This window comes from Columba livia, chromosome 9 (assembly GCF_036013475.1).
Source record: "Columba livia isolate bColLiv1 breed racing homer chromosome 9, bColLiv1.pat.W.v2, whole genome shotgun sequence".
NCBI classification, from domain to species: Eukaryota; Metazoa; Chordata; class Aves; order Columbiformes; family Columbidae; genus Columba; species Columba livia.
In genome coordinates, this window is record NC_088610.1 from 24,088,533 (window position 1) to 24,110,892 (window position 22,360).

At 41.9% G+C, this 22,360-nt stretch overlaps 1 protein-coding gene across 1 annotated transcript in view; it reads right to left on the reverse strand.

Moving 5' to 3' along the window:
* The window catches only part of ARHGEF4 (Rho guanine nucleotide exchange factor 4), a 202,503-nt gene that overhangs the window by 40,895 nt on the left and 139,248 nt on the right, over positions 1–22,360 (reverse strand). Inside the window, 1 exon segment of the mRNA XM_005509601.3 lies at positions 5–144. Within this exon segment, the coding sequence (XP_005509658.3) occupies positions 5–144 (140 nt within the window).

The following is a 22,360-nucleotide window of genomic DNA, read 5'->3' on the forward strand; positions in this document are numbered from 1 at the left end:
ATACCTCATTGATGGCGAGCTGCTCTCCGCCACCCCCAGGGTGGCCGTAGCGGTGGTTGGAGCTCCGGAAGTCCTCGTACAGGTCCTCCTCGCTCCCCACATCGTCTGTGAGAGCCGTCTTATCCAGCGCTGCATCAGCGATCACTGCAACAACAAGAGCAAAAAATTGGTATAGACTGCAAGATCTGCAGCAGCACTGTGTCAATTATATGAGCTTGGCTGGGGTGAGGGACACTGTAACACAGCATAAAGGAAAAAAAGGCAAGGAAACTGTATAGGCAATTTCAGGGCACAATCCCAGCCTAGTGCATGCCTATTTTTCAGAGAATTTTTCTCCATTCATGTTTTGTTACTGTAAATGACCATGTCTTTTTCTAGACTGGAAAGTAAGTTTTAAAAGGAGCTCATGTCTACCAAGTCACACCTTGGTGATTGTGATTTACCAAATCCTGTCAGACTAAGGAAGCTCTCAGACTCTGGGAAAAAACAATCTCATTCCTTTTTGTCCACACATTCATTTAATTTGAGAATCCTTTTTGTTGCCTAAAAAGATGTTTGCTACAGAAGTCTCTATGATTACCACAGGAGGGCCGTTCTGCTCAGCACAGCCCCAAATCTGCTACAGATAATGGAGGATTTGCAGGCTGCTGCTAGAATAGGCACTGAAGTCTCAAGATACAAGTATAAGCCTGAGAGAAATAAAAATATAGCATTTATACACCTTGCACAGAAGAAGATGACACTTCATCTGTTTCATAGGCAGGAACCTTTTCCTAAGGTGTCCTCAAGGTATTAGCAAATAAACTCTGGTGGCATGTTGAGCAATCATTCATTCATCCCACACCTGTATAGGCTACTGAGCATAAACCTTCAGTTCTCAAAATCTGTGAAAAATGTCAACAATTAGATAAAACATTTGCTAACATATTCACCTGGATTAGCAACTACTGGTACCACAATTTCCATGACAAAGAGGTGGGCTTCACAAAGATATCTATGCATGAAGTTGCTAACACAAATATGATGCAGAGAACAACAGCTGATATAATTAGTAATTTTAACATAATGGACTAGACACAGCAATAGTAGTAGAATTGAAAGAAGTCAAAACACAGACATTGTTATCAACACTCCTGGCGACAGTCTGCTGTCCAAGTTCCACATGATGTCACACTCAAAGGTTTTGCAAACAGGTGAAAAAAGTAAATAAATGACCTTGATCTTGTACAGCTCCGACAGGACAAGCACCAGCCCGAGTCTGGGGACACAGAAGCCTGCTCTTGAGCCCTCGTTTCACTCCATAATGCAAGTGCCTCTTATGAACCTCATCGTGTCAGTGGGCCAAGAAAAAGTGTCTAAGGGTTCGTTAGCTTATTAATACCAAAAAGCAAAGCTTCCCAGAAATACAAAATAAAGTGCTGTCAGAGGTCACAGCAAGACCTGCAAAGATTGGCCTCGTCAATGCTTTCCTTAGCAGTGATGTTTTCTTAAGGCTTCATCACTTGATTACTGCTAATAATATGGTGAGGTGTAAATTTGGTGTAGTAGCTATCAGTTCAGTGCAGTAACTTGATATCAAAACTACTGGAGCATGAGCTATTTTTGAACTAAATACTTGAATGTTTCTGCTTTGAATTCAATAAACATGCACAACACTGCAAAGACATATTCATTATCTAAACCAGGAATTCAACTCAATACTGATGGCAGGTCGGGACACAGAGGTACATATGAGCTTATGATTAAAGCACAATTTTCTGTGGAAGTGTCTAACTATCCAACCCTTCAACTTTAAGTGACATTTCACACACACACACACACAAAAATTAAGCATTCTCATAGCTTTGCTCTGACACATCGTATCATTATATAGCAGCTCTCTACCAAAGACAAGCCAGTAGTATAGATTGCATATACAGCAGTTCTGGGACTAAAAACTAGCCCCTTAACGTAAAACTCAAAAACAGCTGGAATGCCACTGATATTATTATTTTATGCAGAATTACCATGGTTTGCACTTTATTTTTTTTAAAGGGCATTAAAGTATAACTTTTTGCTCGTATAATGTCTGAAGAACATTTGCCTGATAGTAATGAACAACTTTTGGTGTTTTAGTACAGCAGCAAAAACAAATGAGAAATGTTTTTCAAAGAAAAATAAATAATTTATAAAAAGGGGGTTAACAGTCACTTAATTCCAAACTTTCTTTGCATCCCTCCGATCTCATTATTTTCCCTCATTTTATGCATGGCTTCATTGTTTTTGCCTGCTATTTTCACCACTAAAAGTAATTTTCAGCTTAAAAAAATGTTCATTGACATCTTTAAAGCTTTTATTTTGCCACTCCATCCCCCATTCTCCTATTTGTTCTCTGATCTGTGCTTAGATGAAAAAGCAAAAGCTCCAGGGAGATATTTATCTGTATTACTTAAAATACTCTATACCTCTGCTAAGTGCCTTGAAAGCTGTCTTTGCTTTTACTAGAGATGTGTTTTTCTTCTCTGATCTTACCAAGCTCATCAATTTTCTGCAGTCTCAAAACCTGCTACTGCATTTTGGATTAGCTATACTAGCAGAAAAGTCCTCATGGATGCATTTCACCAAAAAAATGCAGTTCATAGTCATAGGGAAGTTCCCAGTCCTTAAGAAGAACTGCTCAAGGTACACATTATATGTTTTCCCTAACTAACTAATGTTCTAGGGAAGCAGCTTAAAACATTACAAATAAATAAAAAAATAAAACTGTAGTCTGGAATGGTGACCTGATGCACTAGAAATCCATCAAGGAAGTAGGAGAATGAAGGCTTCTACCATAGGTAGTGACTCAATGTGCATAGCATAAACTGGGTCAAGTAGAGAAGAAGCAAGTACAATTAAGAAAAAATAGTAAATCTTTACAGACGATTTAGCAGAGATGGCTGAAGTAGCCCATGAGCTTCCTCAACAGCACAGTACTTGTCGGACAGGCAAATGTTCAAGCTGCACAGCAGGTGACTCGTATGCCCCATTCCTACCCTCCCAGATGCTCATCTGGGTGTAACACTGAAATCCAGCGGCATGGTCACTGGTGGCCTCTCTCTGAAACTGCTGATCTGAGCTGTCCCTGGCAGTCGGGCAGCAACGAAAGAACGATGTTCTGCCAGAAATAATTCAAGCAGGTCTCTCCGTATTTTATACAGATGTCCTGATAAATTTCACTAAATATGGCAACATATCCCATAGACAGGAACACAGGGAGGAGTTGTCACCAACATTTAGTACTGCAACCTTCTGTGCAAGTATTAAAACTCTGCATTATACTGTTGTTAGTCCAAGCCCAAACTTGGGATTTACATCATTCAAGTACAAAAGCAGATGGATAATTCTAGCAATAGTAGCTCATGAAAGAATGCTGCACAAACCTTTTTGTGCATCCAAATGGAGAATAAGGCACCAAGAGCATGTGACTCCATGAAGAAATATCTTGAGGATATGGAGCAGCAAAAGTCATACCAGTACATGGCACCAGGGCCAGGCACAGGTCGTCTGTGTTCAAGTGCCTAGGCAGATGGCACTGAGACAAGTTACATTTAAGGACAGTTGCAAAAACAACAGGGAAGGATTCTATAAAACTCAAACAAAGCTTGATTAACGCGATCCGGAGAAGGTGTGTGGGTTCACCCTGACACCTTTCTGCAGGTTTTGGGATACAGGCATGAGCAGTCAGCAGCAGGAGGGGTCCTGGCTGGGCTGTGCTTGTGCCCCCACCTTGCTGAAGGGGAGCACGTAAAAGGCTGCTGCCGAGCAACCCTGAGAAGTACTTCTACGCAGTTACAGACCTCTCCATCTCATCAGAAAGCCGTTTGAGCTGTCAGCAGCTCTATGGTTTTACACAGAAGAGTCCTCTGTGCCCACAAGGAGAGACAAGCCGTACGGTGGCCACAGCACAAACCACAGCTGTACAGCTCACAGCCAGCCCAGCTGCCTCCTGTTTACAGGTATGGCTGGAGCATCTGAAATGCCCACAGGCAGCTGCCTGCACAGTGGGATGGTTCCTCTTGGGAGCCACATCAAGCCTGTCTGACACCAGAGAACAAAACAGCTGGGCAGCCTTGATCTTAATAACCAACAGAAGATGGCAGGGAGGGCAAAATGAGAGGTCTTGTGTTGTTCATCTAAGCTGTGGGAAACCAAAAGAAGTTGGGATTAGATGATCTACTGAAAGTCAGGCACTGAAAACAAGTATTAACCATAGGCCAGAGCTCAGTTAAGACTAGTATCACCCAGCACAGGTGACACTGTCTGCCATGTCTGAGCTCCTCTCTCAAACAACAACCTGCTTCATACATTCCAAGTGACAGGAATTAGTGAAAAAAAGTTCTTGCTGGCCAAAAAAGATACTACCACCAGAAAAAAAAAAAAGAGAGAGAGAAAAAAAAATCCCACCCCCTCTCTGAAGAAACACAGAACAAGTTTCTAGAACAGCTTCCTTGGAGCAGTTGGGCACTGCAGCCCCAAATCTAGCACAGCCTCCTAACAGAGATCTCTCAAAGTCACATCGGTTTATGTCTCAGCTGGAATACACCCCAGCAGCTCCCCGCTGGCAAAGAGCTCCAGCCCTGTGTCTGGGTCAGAAGCCTGAACAATGACCCAGGACTGACCGACAGTGGGCTAGAGGCAGTTTCCCAAAATTTAATTTAGGTTATCTGTCTTTACTTGACTTTGCATCCTACAGCGTCTAGAGCTAAGGCTGGGACAGTAACCTGGGATCATTACAGACAGCTCTGAAAGCCAAGAGCATCCATAGTCTATGAAAAGCACATTATATTAATGACAAAGGGAACGACTTTTGGGGATCTCAAGTATCACTCTTTCAAGAATGCTTTTTCAGTACCACATCCACACATTTGTCTCTGTAGCATTCACATTTAAAAATAATTCACCGAAATAACAGTAGGAGCATGATTTACACTCACAGAGCAAATTAATTCAGAGCTAACAACATCATTTCCTCTGCCTCAGTGAGCAGAGATTGCTGTGGTTGTGTGCAGCACCCACAGGAAAGTGCATTGCAGCTCATGAAGCAGTAGTTTGAGATGTAAGATGATAAACAAATTAAAAGGGTGTGTGGGGTGGGGAAACCAAACCCAGACTATGTTGCCCAGGTGAGAAGGGCCCCTCTACCCTCCTCTTCACCTGTTCTGAATTGCCAAACCCTCATCTCCCTTAGAAACAGCTGCCACAGTAGTGCTGCAGCCTCCATCAGCCCTGGTCTGAATTATGCGCTTCATTTATCAGCTGCTTGATATACGGAGGTCCCTATGCAGCTGCCATGGTAAAATCCATCAGAGTGATGTCATCCCACTTCTGCCCCAGCAGTGCAATTCTCCAGCTCTTTACTGAGCTGATGGACCCTCTCACATCATTCTGCTGATGGTTGTGGGCCAGTTTAACAGGAAGAGGGAAGTCTGGAGGAGAATTAGCAACAAGGGAACAATGACCAGTTAGTATGAGATTCATGAAAGAAAAGAACAAACAAACAGAAAGACCTACCAAGGGCATAGGCCTGCAAAGCCAAGCCTTAGAGAGCTATAGTCCTCATGAAGACATTTCTGAGCAGGTAATGAATGAAACTGTGTTCAGTGAATCCTTGAGGAAATAAAGAACACAGAATGGGGAGGAGAGGCAGAAAACATTTAAGCGGAGAAAGCAAGCTTCCTCACCTCCATTATAAAGAAATATTAAGAAGGGAAAGGATTCAACATATCCAAATTAAATTAGCATTTTGGTATAATGCCACAAATGGAATTGCCGTTGTGAATGAAACCACTTCTTAATTAGCTCAGGCAAAGAGCAAATCCGTGCTCGAAAACAAAAAGGACATAGTTCTTCAATGGCAATCTGAGCGCAGGTCCTCTGTGGGTCTGCTGGGCACATCACCCAGGGTAACATTCATCAGCAATAATGCACTGAGCCACCCACTCAGGTTTCAAGAGTTTTTAAATCCCAATTAGAATCTAAATGACTTACAGAGAGGCTTAAGGGAGTTCTCAGAAATCGCGGGTAGCAGAGATAATTATGGGGAAGAGAGATGCGGATTATGAATGGCTCCACTGCTCTGACGCCCACGTTACCACTTGCTACGCACTGGCAGTTTGGTTCGCTTTGCCTTGGCAGCCACACAACAGAGCTGCCCCCAGTCCCTTCATTGCTTGGTGAGGGATGGTACGAGTGGGAGAGAAGAGGGGGAGCAGATCTGAAGGAGAGTGGAGATGATGAGAAACACAGATAGGAAATCACTTTCTTGATCGAAAGCACGATCCTTTGTTGAAAAGCCCCTCTGTTGTATTGCATACAAACTATCAATTCACTGGCCACATTCCCATCACAGCTACTGACTTGGAAAAAAGCAGGCTTGTCCTCCTACTTTATGTATTTGTTGTTTATTTGCTCAGGTCTGATTACTCATCCATACCAACCTGTTTGTTCTCGTTATTCAGACGGATGTCTTTGGAAATGCTATTTATTTTATGTCTGGACAACACGATGGGGCCAGTTCTAGTTTAGTCCTTTAAATCCTATCACAATCTAAACATGAAATCAATCACAGCAATCAAAGTTACCAGACAAATCCAGGCACATTCTTTACCATATCCTTCATAGGACGTACCTGTTGGAATATCTGGCATGTCATTTTACTGCCCCAACAACAAGCCCCATGCATTGGTGTAGCTGCTATTTAAAGGAGTTAGGATGAAGGGGGAATAGATTAAACCATCCATCATAATTTTTCAAAAGATTCCTCTGTGGAAGGCTAAAGTGGTCACATTTCTTGTTTCTAACAGGTAACAAACACTGACACTCCAAACTCATGCTGAATTTTTACCTGTCTGTTTAACTCTGCTGCTTGGCCCTTGCTATGCCTTTAAGTAAAAATCAAACCCACACCAAACTCCCCTCCCTGGGAGTCAAAAACAACAACAACAAAGCTGACCCCTCATCAGACAACTGCCTCCCAAAATACTGACAGGCTGTGGTTGGGAAACATCCTATCTGACAATGTCTAGTAGAGCATGATCAGAGAGTCAATTTGGATCAGCAGTAACCTCAGATGAGCTTGCAGTTCACCTGCATAGACGAAAATACTGTGTTTGTGTCTCCACGTCCACCCATTCTTACTGAAAAGTTTAACAACAACTGAGGAAATTCAAGCAAATGAGCCAGGAAATCTAAACAATGGTTACTCACAGTGGACAACACCTACTTCAGCAAATGTAGGAGCTAAAAGCAACATCAAAGAGTGTTAGCACAGCTGACAAGCCTAGCAAACGTGAATTTGAAAAGGCTTTATCAATAAGTTGTGTGTGTTAGGTTTTTTGTTTTGGTTTGTTTGTTTGCTTTTTAGGAAAGCATCTGCTCCAGCTTTTCAAAACCTCATAAGCACATTCCGCGCCATTTTCTTAAAAGATTATTCCCATGGATTCCCCGATATGATCTCAACACCTGTCACTACTTTGCCGCATGGTTACTTTTGGCATCACTTGTAAAGGTCACTTTTGGGATTCTCTCATCTTTGGCTTGCACGAGTATTATATATGAACCTTGCAAATAAAGGAGCCACACTATCCTATTGCTACCGAGTCTTACTGCTCTGCCATTACTTAATCTGACTTCATTTGAACGAAAGCCCTGTTTATACTCAAATATACTCAAACTCTGTGTTTTAATCTTCTTTTTTATCCTCCAGAAAGCAAACAAAATAGCCTCCGAGAGATCAGACATAACCAATCCTTCTAGTCATTGCCAGTCATCAAATGAAGTCCTCAAATAGAAAACGTTCCCCCATATGCTCTCAGGAATTGTTATTCCTCCTACCTCTGCAGCTACTTTCCAGGGACTTACTGGAGTTTTCTTAATGCAAGTGCTGTTTTATCCCAAATCTCATGCTGCCCCTGTCTGTTTTAATGGATTTAGCCGTGAAGTTTGCTCCCCGAGAGCACTCACAGGAGAGTGTTAAAACGCAAGGTAGCCCCGGCTCTCATAGTACCTCCTTTCTTGTACCTGTTACTTTACTAAACAAAGGAAAGAATGTAACATGCTGTAGGAAATTCCTGTTGACTTATATTTCTGTGCTTTTATTATGTCTTTACATCTGAGTACACCACCAGAAGATGAAGAACTTGGAAGCTAAGTCTTTGCTAAAGATTTTGTTGCCAAAAAGCATACTGTTTTCTTCAGCCTAACGTCATAGTCTAGAAGCATGAAAATTGCACTATTCACTAAGGTATAACTACTGGCCTGGAAAAGACCATGCTGTATAGAATGGCTAAGGTAATTTTTTATAAAGAATTGCCACTATGAAGTAAAACAATTCATATCACAAAACTTTAAAATGCTGGACCCAGTCATGCCAGCTTTTCATGGAAATATCAGCTTCCTTACAGTATTTTTACAACCTGGAGCAAGAAAACAAGACATTGGTCTTTCTTATAATGAAGTAATCTGCATTATAACTTGAATGATTAAGAATAAAGTATTGTCTTGATAATCATTTAAAACCTTTGACAATGCAGCCATCTGAGTTCAAGACAAAAGTATGTAACACCAGAACCTGAAGCAAGGCCTGCGAGCCGGTAGCAAGCTAACCCATAGACCGGTAACACAGACACGCCAGCCCGGCTGTTTCCAGCAAAGTCAGCACAAAGAGCCACTGCCTGGCACTTCTGAAAAGCATGCTGTTTAGATAAGTGTCTGAAGACGGATTTAAGCGGCTATCTTTGAACAATTAAATTTGAAAAATGTGACCCTTGTTTTTTTCCCAGAATTCTTCATGATGCTATAAATCTAGCCTTTATCTTTGTGAAGCTATCCAGGCTGACAAGTGGCTTATATCTATGACCTTGTACCACAGAAGTAATTAAAAATGAATGCCATGAGGAGACTTTCAATTGCTCTTATGCATTATCAAGTATAAGTCTCAAGGGGCAGCAAGATTGTATTGTTGACATTCTTTTGAATGACCAGTCTTCATGTAACACACAACAGATCTTCTGGTTTCATACTGGGGCTACAATGTCTTCATTAAAAATACTCGTAAAACTGCTTTACCTTTGGGAAATCCTTCCATCCCTATTTATATTTTAATCCGAGTTCTAAGAAAATCCCTGAGATCAAGCTATCAAATATTTCTGAAGGCAAAACAGGAAATCAAACATTGATGTTATTTAACTACAATTGCCATGCTAGCTAGAGAGATCAAGCTCTTTGCAGCATACATGTTTGGGTCACACGATGCTACACAAAGGAGGCGAAGTCAGGCTCTGAGGCAAGCAGGTTGATTCTTCTTTGGTGTTATGCCCACTGTGAAGTATTTGCTCCCAGGGAATGTGAGGGTGCAGACATGATGCAAATCAAATTTAAAGAGTTAAGCTTGAGGTACTGAACCTGTTGACTGATACATCTCAATACATTTTCAAATATCATAGCGGGGAAAAAAAAGGACTTCACAGTCAATAATTCCAATTTTCCTAGGAAAATGATGTGAGAAGGGACCTCATTGCAGAGTGTTTTCATAACGTTCAACTCCAGGTCTGAATTATAGCTGATTGTGTCAGATGCAATCTCACCCTACAGCAAGAAAACTTCCAAGGAAAACATTATTCCTCCTGAAATACGTCAAGTATTGAAATCAAAGCTATTATTAATCATCCCTTTAAAAGGAGAAAACATTCTGGCAAGGTCACATTGGTCGAGGTGCCGTCAATAGTTAAAATTCAGTACTTAGGATGTTTACAGTGGGCTTTAACAAAGAAACAAGAATAGCAGAATTGGTAAGATCAGCATTTTAGCAAATCAAGACTGAAATGCTAAATGTGCATTTTGAACTATGAATTCAAAATAACAGATTACTGCTTACAGATCGCTGGATGCGACACAGAATATTTTTGAAGCTTTGGAGACCAATTTAAAAGTTGAACCTATTCCCAGCTGGAGATGGTAAAATTAAGTCACAAAAGTATATTAACACAACCAGCAACATCATTTCAATATTACCTAATAAAAGAGCAGTGCTGATTAGCAGTAACCAAACTGAACAAGGTCTCTTAAAAAGGTAAGAGAAGATGAAGCCTTTTCAGAAGACTCACTATTTAAAGCAAGCCTATCCTTCTTTTGACCAGTACATAAGGCATACAGTCAAACACAGCTCAACCAAAGAGACATGTCAGAAAAAGGACATTCTAGAGAAACAGCTGCAGCAGTCAAAATAATCTTTGCAAATTTGACATTAGTGGTTTAACTTGTAAAATCAAACCAGGCTAAAACAAGGACAGTGCCTCCCAGAGCAACTCAGTTTGTGTGTTTTAGTGCACAGCACTGGTCAACAACCTGTGCTTCTTTACCAACTGTTTGAACTTATAAAAAAAAGCATAATCCTTTCACTGAAAGGCAGATGTCAAATTTGACCTTTACAGTAATCAATCAAGATTTAAAACATTTAATTCCACAGTGTTGCTGTTATTGTTTCCATTTATTAACTGAGTTGTCTTTAGATCGCATATGCCATGAAAATAGGACAATACTTTGTTTCTGAACAAGAACAGTAAATTTATTACTTCCCAACCCTTAGCTTTTCCAAAGTAGCTCAAAAAATACAAATAACTTGCTCCAGACTCTGATCCAGACTTCATGCTCACAACTGCAGAAACACATTCTAGTTTTCCAAACTTCTCTCCAGCTACACTGACTGAAGGGGAAGAGGAAAAGAAACAACAAACTCGAGCCCCATGCCACCAGCCTTTCAGAAGTGTTCAATGCACAAAATTACCTTTATTCTCAAATACGCTGAAGGATGTGCTGTGCTTTACTACTTAACACAATGTTTTAGTCCTTCAGCATCTAAAAATCACTGTTCATCAGAACTTAAGCAAATAGCAAATGAATTATGCCAGTAACAACTTGCCAGTTTAGAAGTGAATTAAGCTTGTTTTCCAAAGGTCTTATACCTGACGCATGTTCACTTAGGATGATTAATTTAAGTGTCTAGTTTTCCCTTTCCCAAGAATTTAACCAAGCTAATTTCTCTAACTTTGCAGCTCATTTTTTTGCCTATGAGCTTAACTCTCATATATCAAAATTTGAGCTTTTGAATAAAGCAACACAGATTCTCCAGACTCAAATCCTATGGGCTGGTAGTCTTAGTATTCTTATTCCATTTTCAAATTAAGTTCCAAGGAAAACAAAACCAATCCCCCCATATTTACAAACAAATTATTTTCCTCAAAGAGAAAAACTGCTATAGAGCAGGATGTGGTTCAGCTATATTAAAAAATAATATATGCAATGAAAAGGCTACTTCTAAGTATCTCTGTATCTTAAGTTGGCTTATGACAGCCTGGATGAAATATGAACACAAAATCTGTCAGTTTAGATTATATTTCTGCGAAATCAAGCTGCTGGCTTATTTTCATATTCATCACAAATGGTTCTGTGCAGTAGCATCTTCCTCTAAGTTAAGGCACAGCTGTTGTCTCTGTCTTGTACATTTAAATAATTATTTTATATTCAACTTTGGTGGTATTCCCCTGTACCAGAAGCCCAACTTCATAATTTCTGAGTGACAGATTTTGCAATGCAGGATTATTACATCAAAGGACAACACTGAAGTATCAATAAAGGAAAGAGTCCCCCAGGAGATTACTGTCAAAAGATATAAATTCTTTCTTCCAATATGAAAAAAATAACCCCTCTAAAACAAATTCCCAGAAGATGTTCATCCAGCCTCGAAAGCCATCTATCTCTGCTTTGACAGTGACCAGCTCTCTCAGCACCAAAAACATTTGTTATATTTGACAAGCACAGAGTGTGTGAAGAGTGACCTGGAGAGACCAACAAGAGGAAAGGAAGAGCAGGACACGGCACATACTGGATCCTGTACTGCTGTGCACACCAGGGATGTCTGAAGTGACTCTCCCTAACATTCACTTAACTTCCCCAGATTTTTCCCCAGAAGCAGTCACAGGAGATACTGCTCTACTGCTTCTCCGTTTCTGCAAAATCCAGAGTTCAGGGGCAGAAGAGAACAGTGAGAGTACAGCTGATATATTCTAAAGGAGCTTTAAAAGAGGATTATTCTAGTGATTAAAATCAGTGAGTGAGGCATGTAGGACATCCTGGGGATCATGGAAGTTTATTATGCTGTGAAATTCATGAAAAAATTTAAGATGTCCTTTAAATCCACAAGGCCATGTGGCTGCAGCAATGCCGGATATTCCGCGCACATCCATTTGGTCTTCGGCATACTGCATGCAGAGCGTATGGCTGAACTGCAGCACTCACTATCAGGCTGACTTAGGGGGCAATGCCGCAATGCAGCTCCTTTGTGATAGCCTGGAAAGGCAAAATGATTAACAGACCTCAGCCCCTACTCTTGCTGGAAATAGCCAGCCCTGCTAGTAGCTGCAATCCAATACAGGCCAAAGGCAGACAAATGCAGAGAGGACACTCTTCAGCCATTCAGATAGGACCCTTCTACTCAGAAACTAGCCCAAATAAACTCACAGATCTTTACAAATTAGCTTTTTGTTCATAACAACCATGTTGACCTTCTGTTCTCCCCTTCTTTCACCCAGTTCTGCAATGGTCAGAACAAAACCAAAGGACGGGGGGAAACAGGGACCCAAATCTCCCCCATAGCAAACTTCCCTCCTGCCTCAGCCTTGCGGAGCTCTAAATTCCAGCATGTGAGACAGCAGTTCCTTCAGAGTGGCCATCAGGCAGCTGACAGAGCCATTATCCACGCAGATGATGAATATAAATCTCCTTGCAATCCTGTTTCCTCGCACCTTGATTAATTGCATGTCTGTCTGCTGTCTTTCCTTTCAAACAAATGCAAAGGACAGGCCCTGAAAATGGGACTTTTTTTCCCCTCCTGCATCCCTTTCTGAACTCAGCAGGTGCAATTCTACAGAAGGCAGGAAACTACTGTTTCTCGACGATGTTCCTGGCATCTGGTTATCTTTCCTGCTGAAAACGCAGCGGATGCCATCAAAGTGTATCAGAACTTAAACAATCCCCTTGACTCCCATATCCCTTTGCTGTAAATACAGCCTGAGCTTGTTTGAACTGGAAACTGTTGTTCTTGGGAATAATTGCTCTGCACAAAGCACTGTCTCAAATCGATTCCAGGACACATTTTCTGAGCTGTGTGAGTTTTCGTTACTAATCTCACAGTAACCTTAAAGGTTTGAGCTCAGTCTCCTCACCAAAGTGCACAGATCCTTGGTTGCATAATGTCAAAAATGTCAACAGCAAAACAAGCGAAACAGGCACAACTGTGCTTGCCTTGTTTCAGTACAGCTTGGCATTTCCAGCCTGATAAAGCTTAGAAAGCTCTCTCAAAGGTGAAAGACAAATGCTCTCCATGTACACATAACTCTTAGAACAGTGAACAGAAACGAGATGGGAGGGACCAAAAGAAAAGGTGAATACACACGCACCTACACGAGGTATTAGCAGAGAGATTAGGAAATGCATTATAATTAGTACTCAGAGTCCAAAGCAACAAAATAGCTTTCTTTGGTGTAAGCCTTCCCAGATTTTGCCTGGAGTGAAAGCAATATCATAGCACCAATATGTGAAATTTTTACTTGCACCCATCATTTCTCATCACATTCTGCAGTGGCTGGGATTACCAAAGGTATGAATTGTCTCTTAGGAGTGGGCTTGGATACTGACAACCAAAATCCAGGAACGTTTAGCACTCAAATATTTTGGTCATGGATCATCACAGTTCCAATGACTCCAGCACTAAATGTACAACTTCACTTTTTAGCCAGCTCCATTTTAATCCAGCCTTTTAGGAGGCAGAGAAGCTTGTTATCAGGATGTTACTCTTCTCAGCAATGGGTTCTGGGACTGGTAACAGAGACTGGGGTTGGTGGAGAAATCAGTGAGTTTTCTCAGCTGCAAAATGAAGAACTGAGCTGAAGAACTGACCTGGAAATTGTGAGGAGAAGGCTTCTGTGCTCCCAGCGACAACGCTGTGGGCATGGCTGCATATGCAATATATTTGATTCTCCTGGCCTTGGCTGTTGGTAGTATTTGTGACAAGCTGACCTGTGAAATCAGTCAAACCCAAGCAAGAGCTGAGTTTGATCTGTGTGAGGATGGTTTCTGGATTGACTATTTTCCCCTCCCTTTTGGGGAATAGAAATAGCATGAACCCCACCTCACCACAACTGATGCTACTTCCTCAACTGGGCATCCCCCTTGTTCCTTAGAATAATCAAATAATAACAATTAGATCTCCCTCTGAAAACAAAGTGAAATTCGCTGTGGTGGGTATTTTGTTTAAAAAAAAAACCCAAAAACCACTTCCATCTAATTCAGCCTCCTGTCAATATTATCCGAGGCACAAAAAGCAGCATCTTCAGCACAGTCACAGAATTAATTTCATGGAAATAGGAGTTCTAGGCAGAAAACTTTCTCACAGTAAAATTCTAGATATTTACAGAATCAAGAAGACAACAAAACCCAAAATTATATAACATGTAAAGAGAGTCCAGAGCAGACAACATCTCTAAGCCACCATAAACAGGTTTGCCACAAGAGAGGTCAGCACTGCTCGGTGCACTCCCAGCTGACCACCTTCTCTTCCATCAGCAAGCAGCAGCTTTATCTAACGTTAGCCAAGGGGAGGAAGGGTACAGGCTGCATCATATCATAAACTGATCTACCTTGCCCCAAAAGAACCCATGATGTAAAATGTTTATCCCCCTGTTATTAATTTATACTTCCAACACCAGTGAGTGAGTCTGTTATTACCTATACTCAAGTAAATTCTCACTTTTCCCTGTGTGATGTGGAAAAGCAGGGCAAGTTCAAGCATGCTGCTGAACAGGACAAGCGAACAGAGTCCCCTGCATCAGAGTACTGTTTTACTCCAAATCACTACAATTACATATTTTCCTTTCCCACTAGAAACAGCAAATTCTCTTCTGCTTTTAAGAAAGGAAATTTTAAAGTTTGTACTCAGCCCATATCCATCTTTGCCTATGATTCTCTCCCCGTAATACCCCCAAGATTCAAAGTTCTTTTTCCCTTGATGAAGGATCCATCTCTCAGAATACTGGCAGTGCAGAGCATTTTCTGAATACATCATTAGTGTAGTGCAGCTACAGTATAAACCTATAAAAGTATGGCACTCCTCATTTTTCTATTGCATTTCTTCAACTTATTATGGAAAAAAAACCCAACCCTTAAAACTACAAATACTATATCTGAACTCAGGATGTTCTAGAATTCCTCCTAACCTTCTTTCCTTCTCAGTATCACTAAGTAAACCCTGCAGGGAAGAGAGGATCTTTGACCAAATGCTATTTACCCTTGCACCATCCACAGACATTCACAAGGTGATGCCAGCAAGATCCTCTGGTTGTTTTCCTACTCTTGCCCCAGGAAGGGGAGCGTGTCCCCCAGCCCCACAGCCACCATTAGAATGCTGTGGAACAGGCAGATTCCCTCTTGCTACCACTCAACGTCATATAACTACTATCAATGTCCACTGTAGAGAGAGGAGGCAACTTGGGCCTTGGAAGCAACATGAAGCCATGTAATTTGTTCCAGAAACCAGTCTGAAACAATTCAACAACTGGAACAAGCCCCTTCAGTCTCTGACAAATGGATTGCATTTATCCAGCGAGAAGCAACAAATTTCGGTATGAGAGAACAGTTTGTAAATTGTATTCCCAAGCCCCATGAACAGCTTATAGTGGGTTCTAATGAGAAAGATGTTGAGAGCCTGCTCCAATTTTCTCTTGGTCCAGAAGCTGATTTACATCTCCTGCAGTTCCTCCCAGTTATCTCCCTGCTGCAACATGGCCAAGTCTGCAGCTGAAAGTAGCTACTTTGAGATAATACTCAACAAGACATAGATGGCCCCAGAGGCATCACTGCAGAATCTGGAACCCTCACTCTGAGTGGATATACAATACCATTTTTAATAGTTGCTGACCCATGCTAAAGAATGGGGCCAGGAAGGCAAGAAAACACAGATGTAACACAGCATTGCTGGCAGACAGTCACTGCACAAGACAACCCACCAAAAATTGTGTGTACTGTTAATTTCTGAGCAGCACTTTGCTGCTGAAAACATTCCTTGATAGGAATCTGGATTGTATCTCACATACACCAGGAAATGAGGACGTCAGTAAAAAGATTAAATGCTAACATATCTAAATTAATCATGAGCGATGGTTTTTGTTCTTTTTTGGGAAGAGAATGGAGACTTATCACAGATAAGTTTTACAAGACCAGGTATTAAGCCACCTAGAACCTGAAACTTTATCTAGTACTTCCTCCCTACATGTGTTGGGTAGTTTGAATTACCTGTGGGACCATCCAGATGCCCTACTGAGTTCTACAATAGTCACAACTCAAACATCTACACACCATTGGAAGTGGAAAGGTGGGTGTGTGTAAAGTCATCTTCATCATTTATAAATGCATAAAATGCTTTTAAATACATAAGTTAGCAGGAAATATTTTGAAACAATAGCTTTCTCCTAACTGTGCAGAAAGACTTTTTCCAGAGTAAAGAATATTGGAATGGAACCAGTTATTTACTGTGCTGTAATAAAAACAACCAAAAATCAATGAATCCAATTACTTGAATTGCACCTCAAAGCATAGGTGGTGGCCCAGTGTTCATTCTGACCTCGTCAACAAAAAGCAAGACTGGAAGAGCACCTCACAAAGTCTGCTTGCCAACCCATCTGCTCCAAAGTTGAACCAACAGCCATGGCGGCTTTTGAGAAAGGTTTTCCCAACCTGCTTTTCAAGACCTCCACTGATCGAGACTTCACAGTCTCTCCAGATAATCTTTTCCCAGGACCTCTGCTAGCATCCAATCTGTGTCGCCTTTGTTACAAATTTCCCTACCCACTCAGCCCCCTAGCTCTCCTCACCTCATGAGTAAGAAACAAATTACTCCCTTCACAACAGATTTCAGGTATTTCAAGATTCATGTCTCCTCCCATTCTCCTTTACTGCACACCCTTAAAATCATCCAAACTTCTGTAGATCACGTTCCCCAGAGTACTCTCTTTGCTTTCTTCTGGATCCTCTCCAACTCATCCCACAACATTCTTACTGTGGTGCCCAAAAACATGCACAATATATCCTTTAAACTACACATACATTTAACAAGTCAGCCTACGCACTGTTTCATAATTAAAGCTAAGCATATTCAAATTATAATGTTATGAGTTCAAGTCAGCTTTATTTTAAATTATAGAGAAGATTGATGTAGCGCATTTTAGACTGGACTGATCAACAAGAATATATTAGCCATGAACTCAAATTTAGCTAAATTAAGGGCACTATGTTTCTGGGCACCAGTAGTCATTTCTCTCTTTACAGAAGTCAGTACTGTTCCTTGGGAAAGGTGCCAGACAGTCACACATCTGCTCTATAAATCCAGCGCAACATGTTCTAGCACAATCATGCTTTACAATTTGGAAGTCCCCTTCTTCACCGTGTCTCTCTTGAATCTGCATTGAGTACACAGAGCAGGGTCACTGGTACCCACTTTGGCCTGAACTTTCCACACACCTTCCAAGAGCTCTGCTGAACCTGTATGTCTCTCATTTTTTCTTATTTACTGCAGTTCAGTCAGATCCTGGAAAGAGACTTGTCAGTTCTTGTTGTGTGCAGCTCAGTGACCTTCAGAAGACACTCTTGCCACTGAGGAAAAAAGCACAGAGCCAGGTCCCTGTCTTGCAAGGAGTCACACAGCTTGATGATCTGCTCTCCCTAATGCGAAAGGGCAGACAGAGTATTGCCTTCCCTTTTATTCTAGCCAGTTAGCCTGACTATAAATGTGATTGCACTGATAAACATCCACAGCAAGAGATCATTTGCCCAAACTAATTAACTGCTGCCATCAAATCACCTTGTAACATTTTCACTGGAGAAGCGCAGCCTACGCTGCTGTGTGACATTTAGCTTTTAATTGCACCCCGTCACTAGCAAAAAAAATCCAGATCTTATTATTTGTGTTGGTTAAAGTTCCCCTTCCAGATAAAACACGGACCCTGTCGAATACCATGGTATAAGCACTAGTCCGCAGGGTTAAGCAGCTGCTACTGGGTTCCTGCTGCAGCCGAGGCTGAGGTGAGGGAGCTGCCCACGCAGCCCCAGGCTCGGCTGGGCTGTGCTCACACCAGCGCCTTGGGCCACAGCAGCTCCCCAGCCCCAAAGGGACGAGGACACGGGCAGCAGGGGATTAGGACAATCCGATGCAGTCCAGCAGATCAAGCAGTCACTGGGGCACAGTGGGGAGGGAGGAATGCTGAGGGCAGGAATTCGTGCTGAGCAGAATACTCCCACTCAGCCTCATCTCCAGCCAGGCTGAACAGGATGCAGCTCAGTAGGAGGGAGCACAGCAACTCTCAAGCCTACAGCTCTTGCTGGACTTTTAAATACTTTGACCAGCAAGGTTTGCTCCCAGTGATACTCACCTGTGCAAGCAATGACAGAAAAGCTGCACTCGGATTAATGCTGGTTTGCTCATGGCTGCTCACTAGCAGACTGTCCCAAGAACAGCAGTTTGCAGTTCACTCACTTCAAGCACCGTTAAGAAATTGCTTTGGCCAAGTTGCAGTTTGCCTTTTATTCTCTCAATAAATCTGCCTGTTCATTGTGCTCTGATGCAGCACCATGCCTACGCTGTGGTGTGGAGACCAGAGAGACCAAGGGCCTGAAGCCACTCTGCAGTATAAGCCACTTAGGTGATGCTGATAGCTAGGACTGGCTAATAGTTCAGTTAGGCTTTAACCAAAATTTTACAGCTCTTCTCGGTCTTAGGAGGGACAGCACACCATGGCAGCAAACTAAGTTTTTGGGTTGTAGAGTCCTGTGGTCACCAGAATACCAAGGCTGTGCCAGGGTCAGGAATTAAGCTATTAATTAAAGGGAGCACCTCAGCTTACAGTCACACAACGTGCATCAGGGAGCACAGGGTGATTTTTAAGGTTTTAATTCAAGATTAGAAGAATCAATACCCAAGTTAGCCCACGATGACCCAGCTCCAGAAGGAACATGGATACATCAGTTCACTGTTTTAGTCAGGTTGATTAGCCAGGCTGTTAATCATGGTCCCTGTCACAATCTGGTTACCCAGTTCTAACCCACACGGTCATATCTGTACCTGTGTAACTACCTTGGAAATCTTAAACTGTGCTCTGTTTTGGCAGGTGGAAGCTAACTTGCAAGCTTTACATCCACAGATCTGTCCAGGAAAGAAATAATAAATTCCATTTAAAGTTCTGAGAAAACAGGGCCCACAACAAACCAAAATGGAATGTCAAAGGCTAAAGTGTTTATTCTTTGCTTAACTTAGTATATAAATCCTCTTTTCAGTTGTGCCTTCTAAACCACTGACATGTCAGAAGTGAGTAGGAGCTCAGCTGTCTGAGGAAGTGGATCCCAATTCATATTTTGCCACAGTGCAGTTTGGAGCAGAATCCAGTCTGCCTCCCAGCCCTAGGAACACGAACTCAGCTGTCCTCTTATCTTCTGCCCAGTGTCTTCAACTTCATTCCCGTTTTCAGTATGGCCTTGTAATGAGCATGGTGAGTGGGGACTGTGAGCTTGGAAGATGTGGCAGTTTACAGTTTTCTGATCTTGCTTAAGCAAGCGATGTTTTGAAATAACTGGGAGTTACGTGCCAGACAAGGGTGCTCAAACTGCAGACTAGTTTTTAAAATAATTGAGGAAGACATTCTTGTATGTGCTCTCATGATTTAGGCCACAACTGCAGCCTTGCTCTTTTCCATGTTATCTTTAGTGAGGAGAAAAATTATCAGCACCACGAGAACTCGGACTCTTCCTGGAACTGTTGGGTTTTAATGCAAATGCATAAACTCCAGGCACCGCAGAGCTTTCTGCAATATAATCCTAAAGCTGCTTACAGGCCAACTCAAAATAAAATTGTTGTTGTGCCTGCCTGGTAACAATGAACATGCAATAACCTCTCAGATGCTGGTGCCAAAGAACATGAATTTACCTCAATGTATGTGTTTTATATACAGCAATATGATGTCATTAAAATAAAGCTCCAGAGAAGTCACATCTTAGTCACGGTCTATAATCTCCCCTTGGAAACCATTTTGCTGCCTATTTACTCCAAGAATAGAATTACTCTTTGCTGCACAAGGTGCTCAGTCTGAGCATGTTCCAGAACTCTATCGGGAAGTTGGGTTTGTTTTTTTTTTTAAAAAAAAAAAGCTTTGAATAGCTCCTTGTGTTACTAGCACACAAAGAGACTTCAGCGTGGATCACACCACCACTCTGGCAGGCAATTTAAGAACACAGACCCTCTGCTAGGTGGGAGTACAAAAGGCGACAAACTGTGATACAAGGCTGACAGTAAGAAGCAGAGACAGACGAAGCAATTTGGTGGTAACAACACTGAAACTGAAGGAAGATCTCATCGTTCTTACTTTGGTAGGTTTTTTTTCATCACTAACTCACTTGTGTCATTACTGCAATCATACTCAGACAGGACTAAGTAGTAATTTCTGCCAATTCCCCTGCTGCACTTCCCAGTAAAATAGCTCCTTGAGCTCTTACCACCAAAAGACTCACAATATCATGGCTTTTGTAAACAGGCCTGAAAGCTTACTTGTTTTTGTAATCATCTTACACAACTGCTATCAGCCATGACAGCATCCTTTCAGATTATAATGTCCTGAGACATGCAGATAGGAAAGACTTGCCTGAGGCTACTCTTCTACCACTCGTAAAAATATTAATAAAAATACCTAAGCAAGGGCTTGACTTTATTGCTATAGATTAAATGAAAAGGCAACTTTACAAGAAGTCTGGCCAGAAGGATTACATTTTTATTGATCTGCTTCTTGTCTGATCAGGTCAGCAGCAGGACTCACATTCCTGTTATACAGCCCAGGCATTTAGAGAAGATTGCCCTCCTAAGGCAGATTCACCTGCACGATCTGCTTGTACTGCACAGACTAGAGTGAGGCTGTGGATTGGCCCCACTGCTACTGCAATACAACATTTGCAAGGGACTAAAATTTGCTATTTTGGCTGCATTTTATCAAGCTGCAGAAGGAATTCCAGACAGGGGAATGGCCACACATGTGGTTTGCCTGAAGGATAACGTGCAGCAAACCTCAACTTATTATTTGAAAAAAGGAAGCAAAAGCTGGGCTTTGCAGAATTTGGTGGGCCTTCAATTGCTGTGCACACCTCAACTTTGATTTCTCATTAGGCAGCAGCAGACACCCAGAATTTCTGCTTACGCCACTGTACGCACAGAAAACGGGCATGACACCACGGCCAGCAAGCCAGGTCACATAACCAGCAGTAATTACAATGGAGAAAGAAAATAACAGGGAGAAAGACATAACCCAGAATCAAGCGGTAAGATGCCAGAACCACACAGTTTTGTGCTTCAAAATACCCATGGAATCAGCTCTCTGTAATTCAGTCTGCACATTACCCCTTCAGTCCGTGCTCAGCCCAGGATACTACTCTGGTCTTGCTTGGGAATACGAGCGCCTTGCCAACAGTCACGTTCAGGATGTGCATCAGGAGCTTCCTAACGCGCACACACATGCTGTTTCGCTAGCAGCAGGCCAGGATGTTACTGTTCCCATGGACTCATGCTGGCAAGAAGCCCCACCTCCACCCAAACCCACAGAAAAACCTCTCTGAGTTAGAATCTCATACTTCCCAGTTTTCAAATCCCTCCATCATAGACACATCACAGATGCCGAACAAGCGTCAAATTCGCACAAACTGCAATATGGCACTCTGTGGCTTGGTGGTCCTGTGCTTAGCTGTGTCCTGCTTGTGCTGGAACGCCAAATGCATTCAGTGCCCCTGGGTTTATGCTGTCCCTATTCCCCACTATTTAGGCAATATCAGATGAACCAGGAAAACAAAACATAAAAGAGGAAAAATAGCTCTGAAGAAGCCTTTTCTAGGCTTACTCTAACTGCATCAAGAGACCAGAGTAACATCGAAATTAGGAATAACAGAAAAGAGCGGAGGTTTTACTTTAGAAGACTTCATTAGCCTTACCCAGAATAAAGGGTTTAAAACAGATTGTAAGTCTCACCCACAATTTATCTTAAAAAGCACAGTCTTAAAGACAATTTAACAAAATGTTTTTCCCGTGGCAATCCTTGGTGTATATAAAGCATAAACCTCATACCCGTTGTGGATATATCTCTTTATTGCACACATTATGAGGCACCACTCTGTCTTTGCTACTAAAAGGAAGAACACCTCTCCTACAAAGCAAGGGTCCAGGAAAGAGCCTTATAACAGAAACAGAAGAGAGTGAGAGCGAGCA